Source organism: Sorex araneus, chromosome X, assembly GCF_027595985.1.
Source record: "Sorex araneus isolate mSorAra2 chromosome X, mSorAra2.pri, whole genome shotgun sequence".
NCBI lineage: Eukaryota > Metazoa > Chordata > Mammalia > Eulipotyphla > Soricidae > Sorex > Sorex araneus.
In genome coordinates this window covers 292,432,610-292,456,733 of record NC_073313.1, presented here as the reverse complement: position 1 = coordinate 292,456,733, position 24,124 = coordinate 292,432,610, and the positions used below count along the sequence as shown (strand labels likewise).

At 40.2% G+C, this 24,124-nt stretch overlaps 1 protein-coding gene across 1 annotated transcript in view; it reads right to left on the bottom strand.

The window, feature by feature from the left end:
- Positions 1 to 24,124, bottom strand: part of SRBD1 (S1 RNA binding domain 1) — a 208,839-nt gene that overhangs the window by 18,348 nt on the left and 166,367 nt on the right. The window contains exons 17-19 of the mRNA XM_055123433.1: positions 18,118 to 18,224; positions 16,370 to 16,546; positions 12,125 to 12,289 (exon numbers count right to left, since the gene is read on the bottom strand). Coding sequence (XP_054979408.1) covers positions 12,125 to 12,289; positions 16,370 to 16,546; positions 18,118 to 18,224 — 449 coding nt within the window. The remainder of the gene's footprint in view (positions 1 to 12,124; positions 12,290 to 16,369; positions 16,547 to 18,117; positions 18,225 to 24,124) is intronic.

Below are 24,124 nucleotides of genomic sequence, written 5' to 3'. Positions count from 1 at the left end.
CCCCATCTGGGGTTACAATCTGTAGTTTTTAAGAGGTGAGGAGAGAGATCAGAGGTTTTCAGCCATTTTATCCCTGCAGACCCAGAGGCAGGAAAGTCACGAATCGAGAAGGGTCCTCAGCAGTTCAGGTCACATAAATGTGTTGACCTCAACCAGTTCAGCCCCGAGAGAAAACAAACGGATGGGAGTAAAGCTAGACTTCTCACAGTGCTGGATTCAGGTGGTCAAGCTTGGTGTCGTTCCCTATTCTTGGTAGTCTGTGCGGTTACCTCGCGCTCCTGTCTCTCGCCAATCCCTTCAGAGACGGGGACTGCCATATCAGTCTGGCAGGGGCAAACCAGATCCACAGTGTCCTGCTCTACCAAAGCTCCCAGTCCATAATTACAAGCCAGCTCAGGAATTTGGGACACGATTTCCAGAGGCATCATTTGCTCTGTAGTGATGAGGATGACCGGGAAGGCTCACAGATGCTATCCTGCTCCGTAGTGATGAGGATGACCGGGAAGGCTCACAGATGCTATCCTGCTCTGTAGTGATGAGGATGACCGGGAAGGCTCACAGATGCTATCCTGCTCTGCTCTAGTTCTTTCTGACAGGCAACGCCTATGAATGTTTCTATTTTTCCTATTTGTCTATGTAGTGCTGGGGATAGAGTTCAGGGCCTCACACAGGCCAGACGGGTGCTCTAGAAACTGGGTTACCAGCTGGCCCCAAGTATAAGTAAGTGGGACTAGAGTACGAACAATAAAAAGACCCTTTGATTAAAAATGGACTCTTCCTTTTCTTGCTTTTATATCAGGTTGGTAGTCTCTTAAGTTCCCCGACTTTCAAGAGCCGTTCAGTGCTCTCCATGGCATCACGCTTTTGCACATTTTAAGTGACAAAGTCATAATAATAAAATCCACGGAGTAAAGAATAAAACTATAAGAGACATAAAATGGTAAAGAAGGGATTTATGCCCTCAAGGAGCCCACAAATTTGGGAGGGTTAGTTATCAACTAACTCCAATAACTGCAATAAACATCAGCTCGAAGTGCCCTCTATGAAATAGGAAGTCACTCATGGGCGAAAGGTCTTCTGAGACACGGCAATCTTGAAAGGTTTCATACGGACAGGGTGATCTCCTCACGTCAAGGCTTTTGGACTAAGAAACTGAAATGCCGGCCTGCCCTCTTCTTCAATAGGGAAGACGGTGGCTGGAGAAAGATTTTGAAGGAGAAGCTGGAGTTGAGTTTCAAGCAGGTTAGGACTGAGGTGCCTGGTAGACAGCTGCACGCCAGCGTCCGGAGCTCGGAAGAGTGAATAGCGCAGGCAGATGTAGCAGGCATGTGCTGATGAAACCTCCGAGTGAGAGCTGTTTAGTTTTTCTTTTTTGTTTGCTTTTAACAATGCTCAGGGGTTACTCCTGGCTCTGCACTTAGAAATTACACCTGGTGGTGCTCGGGGAGCCATATGGGATGCCAGGGACTGACCTCCACATGGCAAGTGTCCTCCCGACTGTACTATCACTCCGGGCACAGCTCTTTGGTTTTTAAGCATCTCCCTTTGCTGTTCCTGTCCATTACAATCCATTTCCACTTCATCCTTCAGCTTCTCCAGTTTGTTATTATATTTGCCATTCACACACACAGTTACTGTCTTTCATACCCTTCAGCACATATGTCAGCAGACTGTAATGGCTCTGCTTTGAAAATACACTCAGAATCTAATCACTTCTCATCACCTCTTCTACAATCTGCGTCTTGGTTGTTGTCATCTTTTACTTGAATTACTTCAATTAGCATAATTGGCTTCCTTGCCTTTACTTCTTTATCCATTGCAGTATATTGTTCTTAAAAGCAGTAAAAAAAAAAAAATAGAAGTAATACTGCATTATAGTATTCTATGAGTTTCAGGTGTGTTACATTACATCTGAATGATATTTTTTTGCCAAACCCAGCTGTACTCAGGGCTTACTCCTGGCTCTGTGCTCAAGAATCACTCCTGAAGGGATCAGGAGACCATATGAGGTGCAGGGGACACACAGGTGAGATGCACATAAGCTAAATGCTGGACTGCTGTACTACTGCTCCAGCCCACCACTCTTGTAAATGTGATCTCCACTTACTCTTTTTCTTTGCTCTTGCTCCTCTTCCTGCGCTGCCCACGATCTTTACCTTACTGCACAATTCTCTTATGCTGTTTTTCTGTTGGCCGCCTGGGGCACAGACCTGTACTGGACCCCGGCGCTGCAGAGCAGTGTCTGGAATACAGCAGGTGTGCTAAAGGGTACATTCACTGCTCATAAGGAAGAGTTATCCTATCAGGTCTTGCTTCAGTTACTGGAAAAACAGTAATGCCATTAGCCACTCCTCACGGGAGGAAGGCCAGGTCTTCCAAGTCATGCTGCTTCTACGCCGGGACGGCAGTGAACGCTGCTGGGAGAAGAGGGAGTTACAGATGGAGGCAGAGAGGAGGGAACAGGCTTCAGTTTGGGGTGTTCTGAACTTTAGTTGCTAAGATGGTCATGAGAAAGATCCTCACAGAAAGAGTTGAGAGGTTTGGAGACAGACCTAGATTAGAGATGCTACAATATAGGACTGAAATGATCAGTGGTGAGGTGACACATAAATTCTAGACGGTAATATAATGGATGCAATCATTCAAGGTCCCTATAAAAGACAAGAAGACAAATTAGATAAGAAAAAACAAAGAAACAATTTGAGGGGTTTTTCTCCCCTGGTCTTTGGGGCCACACCAAGTGGCTCAGGACTTACTCCTAGCTCTGCGCTCAGAAATTAATCCTGGTGGACCTTGGGGGACCATACAGAATCCTGGGTACTGAACCCAGGTTGGCTGCATGCAAGGCAAGCACCCTGCTTATTGTACTATTTCTCTGACTCCAAACAATAGGAAAAGAGCTACATTTAGAGTGCTGGAGGAGAAAGGGAAGCAAGAGTGGGTAAATGAGCTTAAGAATGATGAGGCTGCTGGTTTTATAATCCAGGTTATGTGCAGGGAGAGTTATTTCAGAAGAGTGGGAGGTAGAAATTAGCAGGGAATTGGCAAAAACACAGTAAGAAACAAACAGATCACTCTGTGAAATTCAGTAGTGGAAAGAAGTAGCAGCAGAACAGAAATTCTAGCGAAAAGTAAGCTAAAGATAGTTGCTGTTTCAGGGGCTGAAGGGATAGTACAGTGGGAAGGGCATTTGCCTTGCACACAGCTGACCTGGGTTCCAGCTCTGGCATTCCACAGGGTCCTCTGACTGCCATTAGGAGTAATTCCTGAGAACAGAGCCAGGAGTAACCCCTCAGCACCACCAGGTGTGGCCCCAAAACAAAACAAATAAAAAGTTTGCTGTTTTAAGCTTCTAGAGACCAGCGAACAGGGAGGATGATGTGTGCACTATGTGTGTGGGCTAACAAAAGGACCAAGTAGGAGTGTCATCTTCCAGGGGGGTGCGGTGCTGCCAGCAGGTCGATTCTACACCTATAAGGCGAGTGCATCAGCAGCCTGATGGTGCCCAAACTGCCACCGTGCCTCTGGCCAGACCCCAACAACTCGAGACCAAGTTTCCTAAGAAATTAAACAGCCAAAAGTTAGGTATGTGGGAATCACACCCACAAACCACCTCTGGCTCAGCTATTCAAGCTCATTTATTGACCTTGCTTCAGAGACGCATAAATAAATCTCAAAAAAGATCAAAAGCCTTAGTTAATCTTGGACCCATGCAAGGCTGAACAGACCAGGGTAAATCAGAGGGGGGGTGGGTCAGCCTGGTGCCCACCCAAGCAGAGCTCATGGCAGCCACTTGCTCCCACAATCCACAATCACCCACCATCTCCCCGACTGGACTCCACTGTCTCAGGATGGACTTCAATGAGATATAGTCTGCTGAAAATTTGGGTATATGGGTTCTGTCAGCGAACTCTCCAGGCTTTCTCGGGGTTGGGGTGGGCTACCTCCCCCTACCTCCCTGTACTTACAGAAGCCTCGGCAGTCACATCCACACCCCAAAGCTGCCACCTAGTTAAAAAGACTATTCCAGCCTTATATTCCCCCAAAAAATACTGAATGCCCAGAACAAACATGATAACAAATAACTATTGCAAACTATAATGCACAGAGAAAGAGAGAGAGAGAAAGAGGGAGGGAGAGAGACAGAGACAGAGACAGAGATAGAGAGAAGAAAAGTGCCTTCCACAGAGGCAGGCTGGTGGGTGTTGGGGGATGGAGGGAGGGAAACAGGGGACATTGGTGGTGGGAAATGTACACTGGTGGAGGAATAGATATTGGGTCACTGTATGACTGAAACACAATCATGAACAACTTTGGTCTATCTCATGGACATTCAATTAAAAAAAAAAACTAATGTGGCATTTGTGCCAGCTCCAGTCAGCTTAATCAGTGGGCTGAATAGCAGTACTCCTACATTTAAAAAAAAAGATCATCATACAATGTTATAAAGCTAAGAAACCCTGATATTCATTTTCGTTAGTAAACAATGGCCACTCCTCACTGTCACCAACTGTCCGCTTCCTCCCACACCTTTAAAAGTGAGTCAACAAAGACCCAGATGAGACCAAGAGAATGAGAAGGTCAAAATTCCTCAACTGCAACCTGTGAGAAATGAGATAAGAATGGTGATGGAAGGACGGACAGATGCACAAAGACAGGGAGGCAATCTAGGGAAGGAGGCATTGGGGTAGTTTTGAATGTTTCCCCCTCCAAATTAGAAAAAAAGGTAATAGGTGAATGTGAAGACCAGAGACAAACCAAAGGTATCTGGAACAGCATGACTTCAAAGGACTGATGAAGGAAACCCTACTTTCTCTTAATAAATTCTCTTAATCCCATATTAGCATGAATTCTCCTATTCTTTCTCTTCAAATTGATTATGCTCAGGGGTTGCTCCTGGCTCTGCACTCAGGAATCACTCCTGGTGGGCTCAGGGGACCGTATGGGATGCTGGGGATCGAACCAGGGTCGGTTGCATGTAAGACAAAGATCTTACCTGCTGGACTATCACTCCAGGCCCTCAAGTTTACAATTACCAAAGAACTGTCTTTGCCTTCTACACCGCCCCCCCTCATTTAAAAACATCTAGCAGAAGTGAGCACGTTTCTTGGAGGAATCTGCTGCCTTGGCCATACACCCTATTCCTTTCCTAAAACACCAAGACAAGAGATATGACCAGGACTGAGCGGCTTGTTTGGAAACCCATGTTCCAAAACACATCACGAAAGGCAATGATAACAGGTGACTCTGCAAGGTGTTTGGACACATTGGCGTCCGTCGCTGGGGGGTGATCAGGAAGGAGAAAGCCCAAACGATGCCAATTCTTCATGGGTTAGTACAATGTTTAGGAAACATATATGTAGCAGAATAGCAAAAAATTCTATATACTTTATGTGAAAAATCCATTTCCTACAGATTTATTTAATAAAATGAATAGGCAAAGCTTTACTTATTGGCAGATGCAATTTTTTTTTATGAGAGCAAAAGCAGAAATCTAATTTCAGCTATATGATGAGAGTGAATACACAGCTAGCCTACTATAGATATTTATTTCAGGTTTTGATTGGCTAGTTTTCTTATTGAATGAATATATTCTGTCTTTAAGAGTTGTTGTTTCCCTCTTTGTTTTGTTTTTTGGGTCACACCCAGCAGTGCTCCAGGCTTACTCCTGGCTCAGCACTCAGCAATCACTCCTGGCAGGGCTCAGGGGACCCGAGACACTGAGGATTGGGCCCAGGTGGTCTGCGTGCAAGGCAAATACCCTACTCAATGTACTACCGCTGCGGCCCTGCCTTTAAGAGTCTGTTACCTTGATTCTGAAAGACTGTTATGATAACATTCAAATTTGGTTCCAAAATAGCTTTGTAAGTGTGATTAATTAAAAGCTCATGTTCTGGAACATCACAGACAGAGCTCGAATCTTGGTCCTTCAAATCTTGGTCCCTGGAGCTGGGTTTACCCGAGGCCATTCACTTTACCGACCCGAGACTCTGCACACAGAGAAGTGGGGACAGTAATGTGGCCATGCTCAAGGCTGCTATTTTATTATTATTTTTTTTTTTGCGGGGGGCGGGGGGAGACTGAAGGGGATGGGGACTCCCAAGTGAGATTCAGGAGGTGGGGGTCCCTCCTGGTGATCTGGCTAACCATGTGGGTAGATTCATGTCAGGGGCTGGGGATATGGAGCTGCTGGCGCCCCGTGATGCTGGCGCCCTTGGGGGCCTCAGGGCTGCATGCACCTGGAGATGCTCAGGAACATGTGCTGGGGCCAAACAGGGCCGGGGCACATGCACCCTGCTACTCTCTCCCCTCCCAATTTATATATTCTGTAGACACAAGTATAGTGCTCTGTACATTCTAAGAATGAGTAAGATCATCAATGATAAAACTCACAGAATAAAATGTGAAACCATAAAGATTAAGAAAAACAACATAGAAGTGATTGATGAAGAGATCAAGTATCTTAAGACTTAATTTTGCATCAACGACTCCCCACTCCCAAATTAAACATTCAGGGCCAGATGGGCGGGTCCCAACCACCACATAGTCCCCACCAAGGCCACGAGGATCGATCTTGGCGTATAGTGCTAGGGATCACTCAAAAACAACAAAATTAAACTAAAACAAACTAACCTCAAATCCTCCATACATAAAAAAATATAATAGCAGATACAAAAAGTAAACAAGTTAGAAGAAATTTCATCCCATACAAAACAGCACAAATATTTAAAAGAAAATCCCCAGGTGCAAAAACTTTGAAAAGTTTAATAGAAATAATTGTTTTTAAAGGGGAACCTTCAAAATTCACTAAATGACTCATCTAGGTTATAAATGATCATGAATCATCTCAATAAATATGAAAGCAAGAAGACTTAATGGTTTTGCATTTTAGTATGTTCCTTGGTAGTGACATTACGGTAGAGTGATATAAAAGCCATTTGTACTCACTAGTTTTCTGGTAACTAAAAGTAAAATTTAGTGCAGTGAAACTTTTACAGAACTGAAGTCAAAGCATGGCTGATTCAGATCCAGAATGAGTCTGTCTTCCCTGGGAAAACACTCAGGTAATATAGTACAAAAGCATGAATGACCAGTGTTGAGTGATGTCTAAACTGAGAATACTTGAGAGCCAGAAAAGACTATTAATGCTCGTAAGTGGATAAAAGGGATGGTGAGCTTAGTTAGGGAAATCACCAATTTTGTCTCTCGACTTGAAAGGTTGGAAGTTGAATTTTATGTTGCATAAATTTCCCATGAAACAGCCCACAAGTACCCTGCTTCTGAAGCTAAGACTGGTTCCAGAGGAAGCAGACAGCAGGGTGAAGTCACTGGTAGGGGTTCTCTGCTTCACATGCAGAAACTGGTCCGTGTGAAAAGTCGTGTCTGACAGGAGGAATTCAAGATTTCTCAGGCTTGAACATTGCTGGTGGCATTGTAAATCAGTATGTTACTTGGCAAAGCATATCAAGAGCCACATAAATTTAAAATCCTTCTGGCAGAAGTAAATTCCACTTCTAGGAATCCAGCATTAGGAACCACTTCTAGTACTACTCTTACTAAATTATAATTCAGTCACTTATGAAATATTATTTAGCATTTTAAAAAGAGCCATGAAGAAACAAAAGTGTATACTTAACATTAGAAAGCAAAATGGGTAACCTATAAACCATATTAGAACTACACTATGGAAATGAATATAACAAAATGCTATGCTAATATCCATGAGAAGCCAGATTTGTTACAATAAGCCTGTAAGTTTGCATGTATATATGTGTCTATTCAAACAAAAAAAATGCAAGTATAGTTACTATCATACTAAGTTACTTATTTTTTGTTGTTGATAAAAAATGAGAGCCATGTGCTAAGATTGAGAATAAGAGAAGGAAGTCCAGTCTTAATACTCCTAGTCATCATAGTTCAAATGGTGCTGGTCATTGCAATTGGAGGGAAAAAAAGAAATAAAAATTAAAGAAGTAAAGCTTTCGTCTGTTTGCTGATGATATACTGTTTATGCCTGTTTATGCAGGAAAACTTAAAAGAACCAAAAACACCTATTAGTCTTGGTAAATGAATTTAGAAAGACAGAATACAGCGTATAAAGTTATAACAAAAATTAACTGTACCTATTAGTTACAACATGCCAGTCAACCAAAAGCTTTCATTTGGTAGATTGGGAACACCAGTAAAGGTGATTAGAGGCCGCCCCAGAAGCCTCTGTCCCTCTCGGAGAGCCCAGCAAGCCACCCAGAGTATCCTGCCTGCACAGCAGAGCCTGGCAAGCTACCTGTGGCGTACGCAATATGCCAAAAACAGTAACAATGACAATCCTCATTCCCCTGTCCCTGAAAGAGCCCCCAATATGCCATCGGGCTACACTAGCACATGACAGGGATGAATGGAGATGTTACTGGCGCCCACTTGAGCAAATCGATAAACAAAGGGATAATAGTGATACAGTGATTAGTTACAAACTTATAAAATTCCCTTACAGTAGTGGCACAAACAAAATGATACTCAATGAAATACGTTTGAGATTCATGCATTGAAAACTAGAAAGATTGCTTGGAGAAATAGAAAAAGACCAAATTAAATGGAGAGATACAGACTTATGATCAAAAGGCTTAAATATATTACAAAGCTGTCAACTGTCCTTCAATTCACCTATAGTCTCAATGCAATCCCAATTATAATGCAATGTCATCTCACCAGGGCTAGCCTTTTCTTTTAAAATGGAAATTCTTTTTTTTTTTTCTTTTTGGGTCACACCTGTCAATGCACAGGGGTTACTCCTGTCTCTGCACTCAGGAATTACTTCTAGTGGTGCTCAGGGGACCATATGGGAAAGCTGGGAATAGAACCTGGGTCAGCTGCATGTAAGGCAAACACCCTACCCACTGTGCTATTGCTCCAGCCCCTAAAATTAAGATCACTGTCACTGTCATCCCGTTGCTCATTGATTTGTTCGAGTGGGCACCAGTATTGTCTCTCATTGAGAGACTTATTGTTACTGTTTTTGGCATATCCAATACACACGGGTAGCTTGCCAGGCTCTGCGGCGCAGGCTCGATACTCTCGGTAGCTTGCCGGGCTCTCCAAGAGGGGTGGAAGAATCAAACTCGGGTCGGACGTGTGAAACGCAAATGCCCAACCGCTGTGCTATCACTCCAGCCCAAAATTAAGATAACTCCAAAATTTATAGAAAATTATAAACTGTCCACTCAGAGCAAATTTTAAAGAACAAAGTTGGAGGTCCTAATATATCTCACTTGAAAAAATAAAAACAGTCATTAAAACTGGGCTATTAAAAATAGAGCAAAGACAGAATAGAGAGCCAAAAATAGACCCACGTTTAAGAATTTAATTTCAACAAAAACAGCAAAATAATGGGTAAAGGAAATGTTGTGGTGTTGTTTATGTAAAACAAGGTGCTGAATAACAGTTCATCAGGAGAAAGATGAGCAGGAATGCTACGTCAAACCACACGCAAAAGGTAAAGTCAGAAAAACACAGACACCAGATGAAAGTTGAGATCTTCAAGTGTTTAGAAGAATATATAATCATGATTTTCAGTAAGGAGGGTTTTCTCAGAAAAGACATACTATAAAAGAGAAAAAAAAGATAAATCAAGCATCAAAACAAAAAAATTTCACCTCAATAAAAGCATCCAGGGCCTCAACAGTACAGGGGTTAAGGCACTTGTGTGCATACAGCTGGCCTGGCTACCCCCAGGTACTATTCCCAGTACCACACAGAGCCCCTGAGCACGGCAGGTGAACCCTCTTCCAAGTCGATAGTACTAAGAATATAAATAGCAAGCCACAAAATACTTGAGAAACATTTTACTTCACAATGTATAATATCAAGAACACATTAAAAATAAATAAAACTCAATGAATAGCAAATAACTTAATTAGAAAATAGCTGAATGATATGAACGGATAATTCACAAAAGAAGATGTAAAAATTGCTAGTAAGCACATGAGAAGGGGCACTATCATCTGGAAAAAGCAAATTAAAACCACAGATTTACACTATCACACACATACAAGAACTACCATTAAAAGATAGAAAAGATGTGAAACAATAGAACTCTTAGGTACTGTGAGAAAGTGCAACATGGGCAATTACATGTGAAGCAAGTTTAGAAGTTTTATGAAAAAAAATAAAACATTCTCTATTTTATGATCTAGACAGTCTCCTAAGGATTTTCCAAAGGAAAATGCAAGCAAGTTATCAACAATAAATTGTAGAATGTTTACAGCAGCCTTACTGGTAGCTAAAAACTGGAAATACTAAAAATACTTTTAATAAGGAAAAATGAACAATGATATAACCATACAACAGAATAGTACTCAGCAATAAAAAGGAACATACTATATACTTATTTAAACACAGATTTAAAATAATTGCTCAAGGCCACTCAACACCTTTATTGCAAACCACAACAGCTAATTAGAGAGAGAAAACAGAAGGGAATGCCTTGCCACAGTGGCAGGGTGGGGTGGGGGGGAGATGGGATTGGGGAGGGTGGGAGGGACACTGGGTTTACGGGTGGTGGAGAATGGGCACTGGTGAAGGGATGGGTTCCCAAACTTTGTATGAGGGAAGTATAAGCACAAAAGTGTATAAATCTGTAACTGTACCCTCACGGTGATTCTCTAATTAAAAATAAATAAATTAAAAAAAAAATAAAAAAACAATAGATATTTAAAAAAAAAATAAAATAAAATAATTGCTCAAGAGGGGCAGGAGTGATAGTAGAATGGGTAGGGCATTTGCCTTGTATGCGGCCAACCCAGGTTCTATCTCTGCCTCCACATGTGGTTCCCTAAATCCTGCCAGGAGTGATCCCTAAACTCAGAGCCTGGACTAAGTCCTGAACACCATTATATGTGACCCCAAATAAGCAAATAAATAAATAAAAACACATCACTAAACATGATGCTGAAAGAAAGCCTTTTCCAAAAGGGTAGAACTAAACGGTATCATTTATATGAGGTCCTAGAAGAGACTAATCAATCTTTGGGGGAAAGTTGTCAGATGAGTAATGAACTCTGAAGGCGGGATAGGAAAGTGTTAGGATGAGAACATTAAAAAAAGATCTTGTTAGGAATTTTGGTTATAGAGATGTAGCATTTATTTCCCCAGAGTCAGCTAATGTATGCTGAAAATGTAAGCTGTTTACAAACTGTACCTTCCGCCAAAGGAGACAGAAACACACTGCATAGCTCAAAGGGCTCCGCGGCAGGCAGGAGGCCCAGGTTTGTCCTCAAGCACCATGCCAGAAGCTACGCCAAGCACAGAGCCAGGTGGAACGCCCGAGCAATGCCGTGTACGACCCTCACATAAAGCTGAACACAAAACAAAAGAATTATATACTCTAGAGGAATGTACAAACCAAAGTATGAATTAGTTCAAAACTGCAATGTTATCTATAATTTTCTTTGAAATACACTAAAAAATGATGAATCTGTAGGTGAATACACACAGGCTAGATAAATGGAAAAAGAGAATAACAGGTTAAAGATAAAATGTAAGTGTAGGCAATATAAAAAGTCAATATAATTTTTTTTTCTTCTCCTTTCTCAGTCAAGGGTGTGCTCTATAGTAAAACACAGACCTTGCATATAAGAAGCACTAGGTTCCTCTTTAGCGCCACATATACACACAAAAATTACATAATTTCTTAAACCCTGTAATAATGTAATAATCACCTGAGGTAATAAATACTGGGGGGGGGGTAGAGGAGGGAAATAAATCTGAGAGGTGGCACTTAGGATAAGCAAATGCCAGGTGCTAATCAAATGTGTCTCAACTATGTCTCCTTAATTTTCAGAACAGACAGTGGAGAGAGTTGACCATTTTCATTCACATATGAGTACCAGGACTTCCTAGCTTGACAGTGCTCCAGGAATAACAGATTTATTCTTCACTGCGGGGGCGGGGCGGTGGGGAGTTTGGAAGGGAATAACGTGCCACATAACTCAGCAATTCGGAACTTCGAAGAAGATGTTGTGTTAAATACAGTCCTATTTTTCAAGGCTCCATTATGCCCAAACAAAGGCCGTTTGCTGTAGATAATTCGAGCGGGACATGGAGAATTCTCATGAGGGCGCAGACTTACCTCATTGCTATGCCATATGATTCCGGGTGAATACAAGTTTGATCCAAGGGATTCGGTTTCATTTCAGAAGCTGCTGGAGTTTTGGTCTTCTTCTTGCCAGGCTCACCACCAGCTGAGGGGGCCAGACCCACTCCCAGAGCTTGGCGCGCAGGTTCAGGTTGCTGACTAGTGAAAGTGGGGAGCGGGGGAGTGGAAGTGAGCAGAAAAGGAAAGAGCGGTTAGGGGAGGCGTCCTTCCTCCTCTGCCCCAGACAGCACACACAGCCACCACATTCCGATCACTCACAGCACGGGAACGACCACTGATTTGTTTAAACGCTGTAAATACGGGTTCCTGTTACTTACAGCCAAAAACACTTACAAGTAATTCAGCCTGAAAATGGGCATTCTAGGAAAGAACAGACAAGAATGAGGGGCAACAAATTAAATGTGGAGAATAAGGAAATGAGCTAAAGATGATTTCCCCACATTGAAGAGAAACACAAGGCCTCAAATGAAAAGAAAAAGCAAAACAAAAAACTACTGAGCGTTGAACTGGATGAAAGGACTGAATGGATATTTGAAAGAACATGGGGGAAACCTTTAGACTAGATTCTTATTAGCCAAGGGGAAAAACAATACGTTATTTTGAAAGGGACTAGAATCAGAATGGTATATTTCTGATTGGCAAACGCCAGAAATAGTGGAAATACCTTAAAATTTTTTGAGAGAAAAATAATTTGGGGGAAGGGGGTGAGGAGAAAAAAAGAACAGTTTTGGATCAAGAATCATGTGTCTAATTATTAGTTTATTAATTATGTGTCAGATTATTTAATTAGCATTCAAATATGAGAGCAAGTTAAAATCATTTTTAGACATAAAATCTTAAGTACAATCTACACAAGATATTATCTTTGAAAAAAATTTGTCTTTGTTTTTGGGTTTTGGAGTTTGCAGGGCCTTACCTACTGTACTAGATCTCCTGAAAAGAATTTCTTTAAAATATATATACACACATATATACATATATATATATATAAAATCAACAAATACAATGAACTTAAGAAAAAAATAATTTGGGTTACAAGAAGCATCATCATAGAGGGAAATATATATGCCTCTTGGAGAACCTGGCAAGCTACTGAGAGTATCCTGCCCACATGGCAGAACCTGGCAAGCTCCCTGTGGCGTATTCGATATGCCAAAAACAGTAACAATAACAGGTCTCATTCCCTTGACCCTGGAAAGAGACTCCAATCATTGGGAAAGAGTAAGGAGAGGCTGCTAAAATCTCAGGGCTGGGACAAATGGAGACATTACGGGCACCTGCTCGAGTAAATCAATGAACAACGGGATGACAGTGATACAATGATACAAGAAACATTAATAAGTAGAGAACACATAAAATTATTAAGTTAAATAATCTACCTATATACATATATGAATTCTGAAACTATAATCCCAACTATATTATTACCTAATATAGAGTTGAAAGGAAGAAATTTTGGGAAAGTTCTAAGGTTCAAGCCTCTCCTAGTATGAAAGAAACAACTATTAGCTCCAGAACTTAGTACAAATCATAAAACCCTCCACGATATTGAAGTTAAAGGTATCTTCAAAGACGACACGCAACTGATCAACCAAGTGGAAACAGAGATAAACAAATGGTACTATATTAAACTAAGAAGCTTCTGTACCACAAAAAATACAGTGACCAGAATACAAAGACAGTCTACAGAATGGGAAAGGATATTCACCCAATACCCATCTGATAAGGGGTTGATATCAAGAATATATAAGACACTGATTGAACTCTACAAGAAGAAAACATGCAGCTTCATGAGAAAATGGGGCGAAGAAATGAACAGAAACTTTCGCAAAGAAGAAATCCGAATGGCTGAGAGGCACATGAGAAAATGTTCAACATCACTAATCATCAGGGAGATGCAGATCAAAACAACCATGAGATACCACCTCACACCACAGAGACTGGCACACATCCAAAAGAACAAAAGCAACTGGTGTTGGCGTGGGGAGGAAGGGACCCTCCTACACTGGTGGTGGGAATGCTGACTGGTTCAGCTCTTTTGGAAAACAGTATGGACGCTTCTCAAAAAATTAGAAATTGAGCTCCCATTTGACCCAGCAATACCACTTCTGGGAATATATCCCGGAGAGGCAAAAAAGTATAATCGAAATGACATCTGCACTTATATGTTCATCGCAGCACTATTTACAATAGCCAGAATCCAGAACTTAGTACAAATCAAATCTAAGAGTAGTCAGTAGAATAACTGAAGAGAACTTTGAAAACACTAAGGAAGAGAAAGAGAGAAAAACAAAAAGAAAGAAAATGTCTTAAATGATAAATCGAACCAATAGCATGAAATGGAAAAAATCAGAAAGCATGATGAAGAAAACTAAAAATAAGATGGAAATTGAAAAAAAAAAGAATCTGAATTAAAATCTCAATAAAGAAAATGTAAATATACTACCACTGAAACATGAAATTGAGCTATGCTTCTAAGAGTCATATTAAAATTGCCTGTGATGTAAGTTTGAAAATAAAAAAAGTAAGGATATTCAAAAGGCATATAGAGTAACATCTTAAAAAATAAAATAGATTTTTAAAGCAAAACATCTTAATGAGATAGCCAGGGCTCATTCTGAATGAAGGCATGATTTATCAGAAATCTTCAAGGACCTCATTAGCTGAAAAAAACCCAAACCTTCAAAACAACTGAACCATTTATTAAAAGGCACTGATTAAATTATGGTTTACTTATATATTTACTTCTCTATATTTGAAACAGAATAATGTTAACTGAATACAATGACAGAATAACTGAATATAGAATAAGCGAAACAAAGCCAGTTTCAAATATTTGTAAAGCATTCTTTCTATATGTATTAAAAACCATAAACATATATATGTGGGCATTAGTATAAATTTATTTTAGGAAGCAATTTATGTAACAAACTAATTTAAAGCAAGAGATTTACTATATAAAAACCCTTACTTTATATTTAACTTTATTTTAGAATTATGCTTGAATTTTTTAACCAAATGCTCACCAAAATAAATAAAGTGAATAAACAGGATTATTTCGGTATCCAAAATATATTTTTTCCATGTCTAGGTTTTATGGTCCAGCTATAAAGAAGTTCTAGCACTTCAATGTTCTGCACAATTTCCCCATGTTTTCTTCTGGTACTTTTAGAGTTTCACTTTCTTCTATTTAAGTCTATGACCCATCTGGAATTTATTTGGGTATAAAGTCTGAAGTAGAACTATAGTTTCCCACACACATACCATATTCCTGCCAGTTGTCATAATTCCATTTATTGAATAATTAATCTAATTTTCTCCATTTAAAAAAATAATAGGGGCCATATCCAGTGGTACTCGGCCCTTGCTGGCAGTGTCGAGGGAGGAGAGGAGGAGTGGGAGGAGAAATCCAACTCTAGGTGGCCCATTGCGCCCCTGGAGTCATCTCCCTGGCCCTCCCCACTACGTGAAACATCCTCTTTATCACAAGTTAAATTCTGTGTTTTGGTGGATTTCACACTCAACGCTACTATATCTAGAACACAGCCAGTGTCTAATTAGTTCAGCCTTACAATGCATTTGGTTATCCAGTAGTGTTTGTTTTCCCTGAATTAGTCTGTTTCAGGATAAAAGTTATCTTTCCATAAAACGTTTATTATAATTCCAGAGAAAGAAAACTTTGCTCTGTGTGTGTACGTGTGTGAAAGAGAGGGGGAGAGAGAGAGAGAGAGAGAGAGAGAGAGAGAGAGAGAGAGAGAGAGAGAGAGAGAGGAGAGAGACGAGAGAGAGAGAGAGAGAGAGAGAGAGAGAGAGAGAGAGAGAGAGAGAGAGAGCGTAGAACTAGAAAGTCAGAATTTAATTACCCCTAACAGAAACAAGAGAGGGTGGTGGGGAAGGTCACCACTTAGAGGAAAGGTGTCAGCATGAGATCCTCTTTGTCATCAATTCTAGTAAGAGTCCTTCCCACTAACATTGCCCCAGCCACACAGGCTCACTTTCATTTCCTGAATATTCCAAAACTGGTGTGTGTACCACCACGATATCAGGCACTTGCGGAACTGCACTGCTGGATTCCCAACAGCAGCCCCACCGTCCCTAACGAGCAAGGGAGGGTATACAGACACCTCGGACTCTGCCTCTGAGGAAGATGGAGAACAGTAAGAGAGAAGGTAAGATACAGAGTCAGAAGAGGACAGAAGCGCGCACTTTAATGACTACCTGCAGAATGTCCGAACATAATCCTGGTTGACTCTGATGAAGCCAGCGCACTGCTGGAAAGACTTTGGACCCAGTCCTTTCACTTTCTTCAGGAGCTCTCGGTTGATGAAGGGTCCATTTTTCTCCCGCCACTCAATAATATTCTTGGCCCGGTTGGCATTGAGTCCTGCAATATGCCTAAAAAATTTTAAACAAGATGAGTATTCTTGCCGGTGTAGTAGGTCTAAAAGAAGTCACCTGAAGTAATAATGATATATGCATCGGGAACACACTTGCACTTACATATTACCCTATGTCACTATGTTCAGGTGCTCAAAGGAAAATGAAATAAAAGAGAAATGGAAAGGAGTTATTTAAAAGGTGAGAAGGACAAAGAATGGAAAAAAAAAGACAAAAATCATCAAAATCACGAGTTGAGCTAAAGATCCTGGGAAACTGCATAACACTCGAAGAAAAGACCAATCCCTCTCTCCCCTCCTTCCCCCTTCCCTGTCCCCACCTCCTTCCCTCTTCCTTTCTCATTCCCTCCCTCTTCCATCCCCTCTCTTTTTTACAGTTTTGGGGGTTCATCTGGCAGTGCTCAGAGAGTACTCCCGGGATAATACTCAGAGTTACTCCTGGCAATGCTGGGAAGTGGCCATGAAGTGACAGGAATCAAAACCCAGGGGCCTCCGCACACAAAACCTACGTGTCAGCCCTTTGAGCCATCGCCCCAGTCCCACAGTATTTCCAAGATACTCACATTCCGTGTATTTCTGAATCAATAATAATTCTGCCTGTTCCTGTTTAGCTTACAAAGTGAGCAGAAGTTATAGCTACAGTTATGTTGTCCTACTCGATTTTTTTGGTCAGCCTGTTCTCATTAACGTCAAGAGTTCAACTATAGAAAGGCATTTATCCATGAATGCTATGGTTAGTGTAAAAATATGAAAACTATATCATTAGGTAGTTTTCTTGGTGTTAATAAAAAGATCACTATTTCAAAGAAACTCAATTCCATTAGCGAATTCCATACATGGAATAGCAGAATGTGGCTATGGTAGAAAAACAAAGCCTTAACCATTCTAAGGGATATTTTCTGCAATTTTAAAGGGTATTTTCTACAGTTTTAAAGCAAAAAGGTATAGATCTTTCCAGAGGTTCAGAATTTCATGCTGCATCAGCAGACTCTATAATAAATGGAAAACCATGAACAATAACAAAAAAAAAAAAAGGTGGGGATAGCTTCACTAGCCACGGGGGCAGGGGGCGGGGGGGGGGGGGGAGGCAGCATGTAAGATGAGATTATAGCATGATGGAGATTTTGATGTGCGACTCGTGTAATCAAGGTAAAAGTATGGTAACCGTACCTTGAACCATCAGAATTTATCTTTTGGTTACTGCCAGCTTTAACAGCTGTAGATATGAGACTGAACTAGTGAAAAATACCTACTCTTGTATGGTGGGAAACAGCTCTTTTCCATGTTAACCTTATTTAAATTCTATTAGCGACACTAATGCATTCAATGGTTACCATATGCTCTTCACTTTAGATTTGCGGTATTAAAAATGATAATGTGAATTGTTACAATTCTTTCCCTAAATGATGTCTTCCCTTCTGACTGGTTACTTAAAGCCATGTATGAATGCCGAGATTTTCTATACTTGAAAACTGTACACATGTGTCTGCTTGTTCTAGCTGCGTCTGAAGTGGACTGCCGGTTAAATTCAAGTGTCTGTGATCTTCAACCCACAGACTCTTGTCTCACCTCAACAAAACTTCTGAACAGATGTTAATATCCACTCCAACAAAGCTGACACATTCTTCTACAACACTGTCCAGTGTTGCTTTTAGTAAAGTCTGGGACACATCATGCTGAAAAGACAAAGATCAAGTATCAATTAGAAGTGAAGGGCATTGAGTTCTGGGATTATCCCATCACTCTGCCTACATTACTGGTAGCTGGCTGAGGCAAAACAACAAAATTATTCATTTTCCTTAAAGACACGGTGGTAGATATAATTGAGTTAAACGCGAATCATCTGCATCTCCTTATTCTCTAAATTGTAAAATACAAGCAAATCTACACTGGATGTGGTATTCCTTATTTTTTGTAGTATTCAAATCTACTGAATTACTTTTTCACTTAGTCAATACTCAACTTTTCCCATACAGTCCTGTCTTTTATACTATCATAAGTCTTAGTAATGTAGTGGTTCTGAAAAGAGCAAATTCTTCACTGTTTCTGAGATTTCCTTTCTAGATTCAAGTTTCTGGTGCTTATTCTGTTAACTTTGATGACAATCCTATAAAAGGAAGAAACAACCAAAAAGATTTTTGGACAGCAACAAAACTCCCATTTTGTCCTTTAAAATTCTCAAATGTTTGACTGGCCAGTGGTTTACCAACTAAAACAGTAAGGGTTTGCAATTCACTCAAGTTTCCAGGGTTAACATTAAATTCAAGTAAAAACTACACCATGATTTATCGTGGAAATAGCAGCAACTGTGGGATACCACTAATTGTAAGAAGAATTTTATGCCTGATTATAGACACATTAGATGTGAAAATGCATGTATCTTGATATTCATAAAATGCAGTATTTGTTAGCTAACTGAAGCCTGCTTACTATAGCAGCTCATAATATACACGATAGTATTATAATTCTAAACATTAAGGTTCTCCAGTTGATCCAAGATACAAAATTGTGAATCAGCATTCTTCTTTACATGGCTCAAGATAATGATAGGTTTGATAACTGTAAACTCAGGAATACAATATCATAAATATTGAGTTCTCATAATACGATTTCATTATCATCACTTAATAACAGAATTTTTTATTCTAGAATGCCAAAGGGTATAGGAGTACTTTTATTTCAGATAACCGGGTAGGTAATCATTGGATCACAGCTGAAAAAAATAGAGGTGCAGGGGCCAGAGAGACAGCACAGGGGCTAAGGCACTTGCCATGAATGTGGCCAACTCTAGTATGATCTCTAGGACATTTGGTTCCTTGAGTAGAGGCAAGAGTGCTTACTAAGGCCTGCCAGGTGTGGTCCAAACATCCTCCCCACTTCCTAGTACAGATGTAATTTTAAAACCCTAAAATATAATATAATAATATTTAATAAAATATAATAAAGGAAAAAATCGTAAAAAAAAAAAAAAGGGCTGGGGCCGGAGCAGTACTACAGTAGGGAGGGAGGACATTTGCCTGACAGGGATTCAATCCCCGGCATCCCATATAGTCCCCAGAGCACCAACAGGAGTAATTCCTGAATGCAGAGCCAGGAGTAACCCCTGAGTATCACCAAGTGTGACCCAAAAAGCACTCCCCACACACAAAGAAAAGAAAGGAAAAGAACACAAAGGGCTGTGTCGAAAACTGGATTATTCTTGAACCACAGCTTTATTTTATTTTGTCTTAGTAGAGAAGCAACAAAATGAAAGGGACTTTAAAAAAATTGGGAGGATATGATTGAGAGATAACAACGTAAAAATAAGCTCAATGACAATAAGATGAAAAAAATCTGAAGAAAGACTAAAGTATAAAGAAATGGGAAAAACTAAGATCAATACTTGGAAGCTACTGGAATAAAGGCAACAAATGCTCTTATTTTCCAAGCATACAGCTTTTGGGACATCCCAAAGCACAGCCATTCTTGGGGCAGCCAATCCGACAGCCTGTCCCAGCTCAGCTTCCAGCCCTTTTGTTCTCTTCCAAACAGAAGCTTTTACGCATCAACCCTACCTCTATCAGGCCATAATCTCTGGGAGAGGCAGGCTCTATCTCAGCAAATGATAATGAGTGGTTAAACACTAGTGGTTTTCAAACTGAGGGTATGACCAATTAGAGGGTCATAAAGTTAATTTACTTCATTTATAGATCTGGATAGTAGTATGTGTGCCTTGCCCACAGAATTTTCAAGACCAATGCCTTGAACCATCTAATTTACCATAAAAAAGGAAAAACATAACACATTCCATTGGACCACACCAATTTCTGCCACATGTGTGGTCAAGTAAAAGGGTCTGGACTAAACCAATCCTGGCTTGTGGAAAAGAAGCCAATAAACAAAAATTGAAATAATCTTGCTGTCACCAGCATCAAAACATCAGCAAAGAAATACTGGACATGAGCCCAAGTGATAGTAGTGGTATACAGGATCATGTTTTGCTATAGATATCATTTTGTAAATGATAACTGACTTCTGTTTAATGTAAAGTGAAAAAGTAACTTTACTGGCTTAGAAAGCAAAGTGCTGATTCTTTCAACCAGTTTAGCTACAAATTTTCAATGTTTTTTTCAGAAAGGATATGAATTAGTATAACATTTCCCAAATTATTAACAACTATGATATTTTAATGGAATAAATAGAAATTTTCTTTAAAATGAATTCTTATTCCTAGAAAACAAAAGATAATGAAATAAAACTAGAGAAATGGTCAAATCTGAAGTTACTGATGCAATTGATGGAAAACACCGACGTCAATTGCCAGTTCTGAATTGATTTGAGTCGCACTTTGCATTAAAAGCAAACAAAACAGGGAGTAGCTTGAGGACAAAGCTAAGTCCCTGAGGACAAGGGTGGCATGCAAGGGAAAGACTTGGGACCCTGTATTACCTACTCTTGCTGACCTTCTTGTAATAAGATTAATATGCTGCTTAATAAAAATAATAAATGTCTTTGTTATTCAAGTCACTTGGAGCTGGGATCTCTGGTGTTTCTCTAATGCAGGAGCCATTTAGGGAAGATGAAGACAGCAGGAAGCAACTGACAATAACCACACCAGAATCGTGGAGATTTCTACTGTCAGACTTAGTAATGTTATCTCATTTAATCTTCTAACAATTGTAGAAAATGCATATAGCATTTCATGGAGTATATTCATATAGAAGAATGTTATTCTGAGGAGCTAGTGAGAGACAAAAAAGTGTATGTGTGTGTGAGTGCAAATGTTCTCCACAGAAAAATTAATGGAGAGATTAGTTGATTGATATAAGTAAGTTTCTGAGCAGGCACAAAGTGAACTGTCACAAGTTCCTTTTAAGGTATAAAAGAGGGGGTGTGTACAGGACAACCTGTGCCTGTGGGGCGAATGCCTCAGCAGCCTGATGGTGCCATCAGGCTTCCTGACACCCCCAAATTGCCACTGTGCTTTTGGCAGAACCCCAACAACTTGGGACCAAGTTTAGGTATATGGGAGCCACGCCCACAAACCACTTCCGGCTCAGCAGTACAAGCTCATTTATTGTCCTTATTTCAGAGACCCACAAATAAATCTTGAAAGATATCAAAGTCAATTAATCTCAGACCCGCACATGGCTGAACAGACCGGGGTAAATCAGAGGCGGGTAGGTCAGCCTAAAGCCCTCCGAAGCAGAAACCCCCGTAGCTGCTTGCTTTCACAATTCAAAAATTACTGCCATACCCCCAGCCTGATTCCACTATCTCAGGATAGACCTCACCGAGATATAATCTGCTAAAAATTCAGATATGTGGGTTTTGTGAGTGAAATCTCCAGGCTTTCAGATTTGGGGTGGGCTACCTCCCCCCATCTCCCTGTACTTCCAGAAGCATCGGAAGTCACATCCAAATCCCCAACGCTGCCACGCCAACCTTACTGTCCTGATAAAAATATCAAATGCCCTGAACAAACACCATGACCTCTTAGCACCTTTATTGCAAACCATAATGCACAAAAGGAAAAGGAGAGAGAGCAAGAAGGAAAAGTGCCTCCCATAGAGGGAGGCTGGGGTGGGAGTGGGAGGGTTGGGGATGGTGGTGGGGAAACAGGAGACACTGATGGGGGGAAATGTACACTGGTGAAGGGATGGATGCTGGATCATTGTACAACTGAAGCCCAATCATGAACAGCTTTGTAATAGTCTATCTCATGGATACCCAATTAAAAAATTTTTTAAAAAGTAATGTGGAGTTCATGCCCAATTCAATCAGCTTAATCAATGGCTGAATAAATAGCAGAACTCCTACATTTAAAAAAATCTAAAAGTTCCCTTATCTAAAAATACACTGATTCAAAATATTTTTAAACTTATGCATCAGACTCATGCAAGAAAAATTTCTGCAAGTGCAACTGTCAAGAGTTAGCCCTGGATAGACCTGCATCACTCTCCAAGTTCCTACTTAGAAAACTAGTTACTAAAGAGTTAACACTATTTTCTAAGAGCAAAAAATCATGTATGTTTTGGGAGAGGGAACATGGAACAAAGTGCTTATTGTCCCCTTAATAACGCCTTTGCCATAAAAGCAGAGGCACTGTTTCTGTCATTCTGGAAATATTTTCTAAGCAACTATTATGTACTGGACACTGTGCTAGTTGTGCTAGGTGTTGAAAGTACAGGAAGAGACACATGAACCTCATGTCTTCACAAAGCTCAGCTTACATTCGCTAAAAGCAGAGATAGAGAGTATCACCTGCTGGGGGTTTTAGCAGGCAGAGCATCCCAGAACAGATTGCTAATTGCCAAAGTTTTGATGGCATGAAAAATGAATTGGTTCTTTTTAAGGGACACCTAACACCGAATTTTAGGACAAATTATTTGGATTACATAATCAGCCCATTTTTAATTCAGGGAGGCATTGTTTTGGCTTTACATTTTTTAAAACCTAAAACATCTGAGATCTTTAAAAAGAAATACATGTAATCATTGATGCTACAGTCAGCTTCATTTTTTTTTAAAGGCCAGAATCCACTTTTATTATGATTCTACCGCAAACTTCTGAAGAATTGCTGATCCAAACTGCTTTCCTCCCCCCTCCATCCTCAAGCACTAAAATTATCTCACAATTGTTTTTATAAAGTTCTTCCAGATGAAACATCGTCTGCACACCAGAGCTTCTACAACAACAAAATTTCACTTTGCATATTCTGTATAAACTTGTATTCCTAAGTGACTTTCTGATGCAATAGTCTTGATATTTTCTTTAACAATTATCACTCACTCATGTCCTTTCCTGTCTCTTGCTATTGCCAAAATAGAAAATGCAGTTAGAAATGAAGTTGCAAAAAAGGCTTTATGAAAGTCAGGCCAATCCCAAATAAAGTAGGTTTATTTCCTCACCTGGCATTTACTTTTCTCTGACTGACATGTGACAGTTTGAAAGAGTAGTCCAGGAGCGTGTTGTGGAATGACCCATGAAAGACAGAACTGACAGAAGAATGGGAAACATTTGAGAAAACAGAACATGTCTGCTTTTGGCCAGTTGCTCCTCTAATTCATCAAATCCAGTCTACAAGGGATCTTTATAGATTTTCTTCCTTGAAGACAATAGTCAATACTATAGATAAACTGTTTTTAACCTTTTAAAAGCCCATGTGCTCTAGTTCTACTGGACCATTATTTATAATAGAACAAATAAAAGAGAGAGAGAGACTTGGGAAATGTTTCTTCCCAAGTCTACTCTTAAAAAAGTGAATACTTTCCACAAAAGTAGAACAGTTTTATTTTAGAGTGAATAAACTATACATGAACAAGTCATTGTCCCTTTGGGGCATTGGGTTTAAGATGGCAAAGGGCAATACTCTCAGCATTGGAAAGATTTTTTCCAGATATGAAAACAAATTAACATATGGCCACTGGTCATAATTGTGAAACCAAAGCAAACCAAAACAAAACAAAGCAGAGGAAGCAATCCTCTTGGTAAACCCCCCTCTGATCAAACATATGGAAGGTAGGCCACAGACATTTTATTGTTGACTCTGAATTTATGCACTCAGTTTGCATTAACTTAGACTACTGAATATAAA